The 4518-nt window shown below is 43.5% G+C and overlaps 1 protein-coding gene across 1 annotated transcript; it reads left to right on the plus strand.

Moving 5' to 3' along the window:
- The first annotated feature begins 1066 nt into the window (after positions 1-1066).
- LOC117399066 (secretory immunoglobulin A-binding protein EsiB-like) lies at positions 1067-3752 on the plus strand. The gene is made up of 5 exons (XM_033998220.2): positions 1067-1359; positions 1505-1646; positions 1813-1858; positions 2001-2087; positions 3524-3752. Exons 1-5 carry the CDS (start codon positions 1246-1248, stop codon positions 3639-3641), a joined length of 507 nt encoding a protein of 168 aa, XP_033854111.1. The 5' UTR covers positions 1067-1245; the 3' UTR covers positions 3642-3752.
- Positions 3753-4518: the final 766 nt, after the last annotated feature.

Here is a 4518-nt window from a genome sequence, read left to right on the forward strand (position 1 = left end):
TGGAGTAGTGGTTAGGGCTCTGGACTCTTGACCAGAGGGTTGTGGATTCAATCCCCAGTGGGGGACATTGCTGTTGTACCCTTGAGCAAGGTACTTTACCTAGATTGCTCCAGTAAAAACCCAACTGTATAAATGGGTAATTGTATGTAAAAATAATGTGATATCTGTATAATGTGAAATAATGTATAATGTGTTATCTTGTAACAATTGTAAGTCGCCCTGGATAAGGGCGTCTGCTAAGAAATAAATAATAATACTTTAGAAAACATAAATTATAGAAAGATTTTGAAAATAAAAAGTTTTAACAACTGTTTTAATTGCTTTTTAAGCACAACTGCAGGAGCTCCACAAATGTGTGACCTGCCATTAGTAGTCGTAGTAGTAGTATTATTAAAGCTGCAGACAGACAGCCAAGACAGACAGACACAATCACTGACACACAGAGAGAATACAGGAGGGTGGAGTTACTATTGAATTTACATTGCTATCAATAACAGTAAATCAGTACTTTAAAAAAGTGGTCCTGATAGTGGGGGGTCTAAACCCAGGATTGCACTGCAGTGTTTATTTTGGTAACCTTGGAAACGCCAGCTGCGTATCTGTATCATGTTGCCCTATTGAACCTGAGTTATTTTGTGGAGCTCTGTTGTCTGCTACTGTGTGTTCATAAGCTGTGTAAATATATTATATTGCCACTGTCTGTGTGAGATAGTATTGATGTCTATGGGCACTATTGTACTGGTTTCATTTATCTGAAGCACAGAGAGAGAGAGAGAGAGAGAGAGAGAGAGAGAGAGAGAGAGAGAGAGAGGGCAGGTGATAGACACTGAGATACAGAGGCAGTCACGCACACACTGAGGGAGAGAGGGAGGGGGGAGAGGAGTGGGGAGGAGGGGAGACAGGGAGGCAGGGGGAGGGGGGAGATAGGGGAGAGGAGTGGGGAGGAGGAGGGAGGGACAGGAGGGAGGGGGGAGAGGAGTGGGGAGGAGGGTGAGGGAGAGGAGAGAGGGGAGAGGAGTGGGGAGGAGGAGGGAGGGCCAGGAGGGAGGGGGGAGAGGAGCGGGGAGGAGGGCAAGTGATGGACACTGAGATACAGAGGCAGTCTTGCACACACTGAGGGAGAGGGAGATACACACAGACACATGCTCTTCTGAAACATCCTTAACTTCGATTTTAATCTTTTCAGCTTTGATAGATAGATAGACACATAGCAAGAGAGATAGATAGACAGGTAGATAGATAGATATGCAGCGAGGAAGGCTCCGTGGAGGGAGAGAGACAGACTACAGTAGTGATTCAAACCCGAGATCAAAGAAGATGAGGATCAAACAACAAACTACATACTGGAGCAAATATGAGGTGAGCCTCTGCGTGTGTCTGTCTGGAGTCGAACTGAACAACATTGTGGGGCTCTGTCTGTCTGTGTGTAGCTTTAATGAAACTAAATGCATAATTGTATTGTATTATTAAACTAAGCCTGTTCTCTCCCCTCTCTCTCTCCCAGATACTAGCAGTACTCCTTTCTCTCCTCTCTCTCCTCTACATCTGTCTTCACTCTCACAGTTTTCACCTGCATGTCACCAGACTGTACGCTGGACTGGGTCACCCCACTGCCCAGCACTTACTGGGACAGAGATACCTGACTGGTGAGTGAGCGAAGCTCCTAACATTAATGAGAAGAATAATGAGAGTGGTAATAATTATAACACTAGTGTTAATAGAAGAAGGAGACAAAGAAGAGTAATAATAATAATAATAATAATAATAATAATAATAATGATGCCAGTGTCTATCTGTCTGTCTTATTCTCAGGGGAGGGGGTGGAGCAGGACGGACAGACAGCCATGGAGTGGTTCAGGTGCGAAATACTGTCAGTGTGTGTGTTTGTGTTTGTGTGTGTGTGTGTGTGTAAACCTTACAAATATAGCAGTGTCTGTCTGTGAGTTTGAGTCTATGTGTGTCTGTCTGTATTAATCTCTCTCTCTCTCTTTCTCTATCAGACTGGCTGCTGATCAGGGACACCCACACTCCTCCTATAACCTGGCCGTGGGGATGATGAGGAACATCAGCGCAGCCAGAGAGAGAGGGTGAGACACACACAGCACTGCTACATTAACACTGAACAGAGAGAGAGAGAGAGAGAGAGAGAGAGAGAGAGAGAGAGAGAGAGAGAGAGAGAGAGAGAGAGAGAGAGAGAGAGAGGGTGAGACACACACAGCACTGCTACATTAACACTGAACACAGAGAGAGAGAGAGAGAGAGAGAGAGAGAGAGAGAGAGAGAGAGGGTGAGACACACAGCACTGCTACATTAACACTGAACACAGAGAGAGAGAGAGAGAGAGAGAGAGAGAGAGAGAGAGGGTGAGACACACAGCACTGCTACATTAACACTGAACACAGAGAGAGAGAGAGAGAGAGAGAGAGACACACACACAGCACTGCTACATTAACACTGAACACAGAGAGAGAGAGAGAGAGAGAGAGAGAGAGAGAGAGAGAGAGAGAGCGAGAGAGAGAGGGTGAGACACACACAGCACTGCTACATTAACACTGAACACAGAGAGAGAGAGAGAGGGTGAGACACACTGCACTGCTACATTAACACTGAACACACAGAGAGAGAGAGGGTGAGAGAGAGAGAGAGAGTGAGAGAGAGGGTGAGACACACTGCACTGCTACATTAACACTGAACACAGAGAGAGAGAGAGAGACACACACAGCACTGCTACATTAACACTGAACACAGAGAGAGAGGGTGAGACACACACAGCACTGCTACATTAACACTGAACACAGACAGAGAGAGAGAGAGTGAGACAAAACGTTTTAATTATGTTAATGTATAATTGTATGAATTTCCTTTAACCATATGAAATGCTCCGTTGAAATCGCAAGTCATTTTCCAAGTGTTACGTTTGAAATGTGTAATACTATAATTAACTAATTGTTGAAATGATTGTTGTGTAATAAAATTCTATTCACTTATCTGTTGAAATCAACAGTTTTGTGTGGATTTGTGGCACAAACTGATAATCAACAATATATCTGCCCCGCACTCCCCTGCTCTTCAAAGCCACGCAGCCACTTTGTTAGAAGATTCGTAAAATTAATCAATCAAAAGATCAAAGGGTGACGTCACAGATATGTTTTAACATGGTTTCCTGTCTGTGTGTCTCTGTCTGTCTGTATGTGTGTGTCCGTCTGTGTGTGTCTGTCTGTGTGTGTGTCTGTCTGTATGTCTGTCTGTGTGTGTGTGTGTCTGTCTATCTGTGTCTGTCTGTCTGTATGTGTGTGTGTGTGTGTCTGTCTGTATGTGTGTGTGTCTGTCTGTATGTGTGTCTGTCTGTGTGTGTGTCTCTGTGTGTCTGTCTGTATGTGTGTGTGTCTGTCTGTGTGTATGTGTGTATCTGTCTGTATATGTGTGTGTGTCTGTGTGTGTGTGTGTCTGTGTGTATGTGTGTGTGTCTATATGTGTGTGTCTGTGTGCATGTCTCTCTGTCTGCCTGTCTGTCTTTCTGCAGGGAGGTGGAAAGATTCCTGTCAAAAGCAGCATCTCAAGGGATTCTAGAAGCACAGACCCTTCTAGAGCATCTTAGAACCACAGACTGGGATCTAGAACCCGGAACCCAAGAGGAGTGAGAACCGAGAATAAAACTGAAACAGAATCAAAATCTGTAAAGCATTTTGCTGAGACTCTTCTAGCTGTACTGCAGCGCAGCAAATTAATACCATAAATAAAACCACCTTGAAAACAAATTACTGGTATGTGTTTCTTTATAATTGTTTATTATTCTTATCAGAAACTTGGTTGTCTGAGAGTGATGGAGACGAACATAATATTAGTGGGTATACACTGTATAGGAAAGACAGGCAGGACAGAAGAGGCGGAGGGGTAGCGCTATAGGGTCCTGCGTTTTACACGAGCTGTTTTTTTTTCAATTGTAATTCAACTGCTATCCCCTAGATGTCCCTGCAGCCACTCCCGTTATAGTAATCAAATTCACAATTAAGAAATCAACACATTACGCTTTGACTAACTAGAAAAATAAAAGCTAATTATGATGAGTATATATGGTAATTGAATAAACTGATGCGTTAAAAGAAAAATCGAGAGACCTAAACATGAAGTCAAAGACATCGCAATCAAAAAGCATTGGATTGAGCGAACGCACGCAGCAATATCCACCAGGTGTTCTGCACACCGATGGGTAGAATTTATTTTGCACAACTTGCAATTTATCTTTGGACCACCTCGAAAATCAACAATAGACATTTATCATCAGAAAAACACAGAAAACGAAAGGCTGAGATTGACAGCTATGAGACGGCGTCCTCCAGTAAAAAACGTAAGGGGAACGAACATTCTGAACGCCGACGAGATGTTATTTTGGATTTGACAGAGGCATCTGTTTGTGCTAATATTCCCCTGGAAAAAACTGATAATCCCAAACTACGTGCATTTCTGAACAAACATGTAATAAATGCGGGAGCAACTCCTACAGCAGGTCAACTGAGA

The sequence above is a fragment of the Acipenser ruthenus genome, chromosome 44 (genome assembly GCF_902713425.1).
Source record: "Acipenser ruthenus chromosome 44, fAciRut3.2 maternal haplotype, whole genome shotgun sequence".
In the NCBI taxonomy this organism is placed as follows: domain Eukaryota; kingdom Metazoa; phylum Chordata; class Actinopteri; order Acipenseriformes; family Acipenseridae; genus Acipenser; species Acipenser ruthenus.

Coding starts and splice junctions, on each gene's coding strand:
- LOC117399066 (XM_033998220.2), top strand. CDS start 1,246: ATGCAGCGAGGAAGGCTCCGTGGAGGGAGAGAGACAGACTACAGTAGT. Junction 1,360..1,504: donor CATACTGGAGCAAATATGAG/GTGAGCCTCTGC, acceptor TCTCTCTCCCAG/ATACTAGCAGTACTCCTTTC. Junction 2,088..3,523: donor AGCGCAGCCAGAGAGAGAGG/GTGAGACACACA, acceptor GTCTTTCTGCAG/GGAGGTGGAAAGATTCCTGT.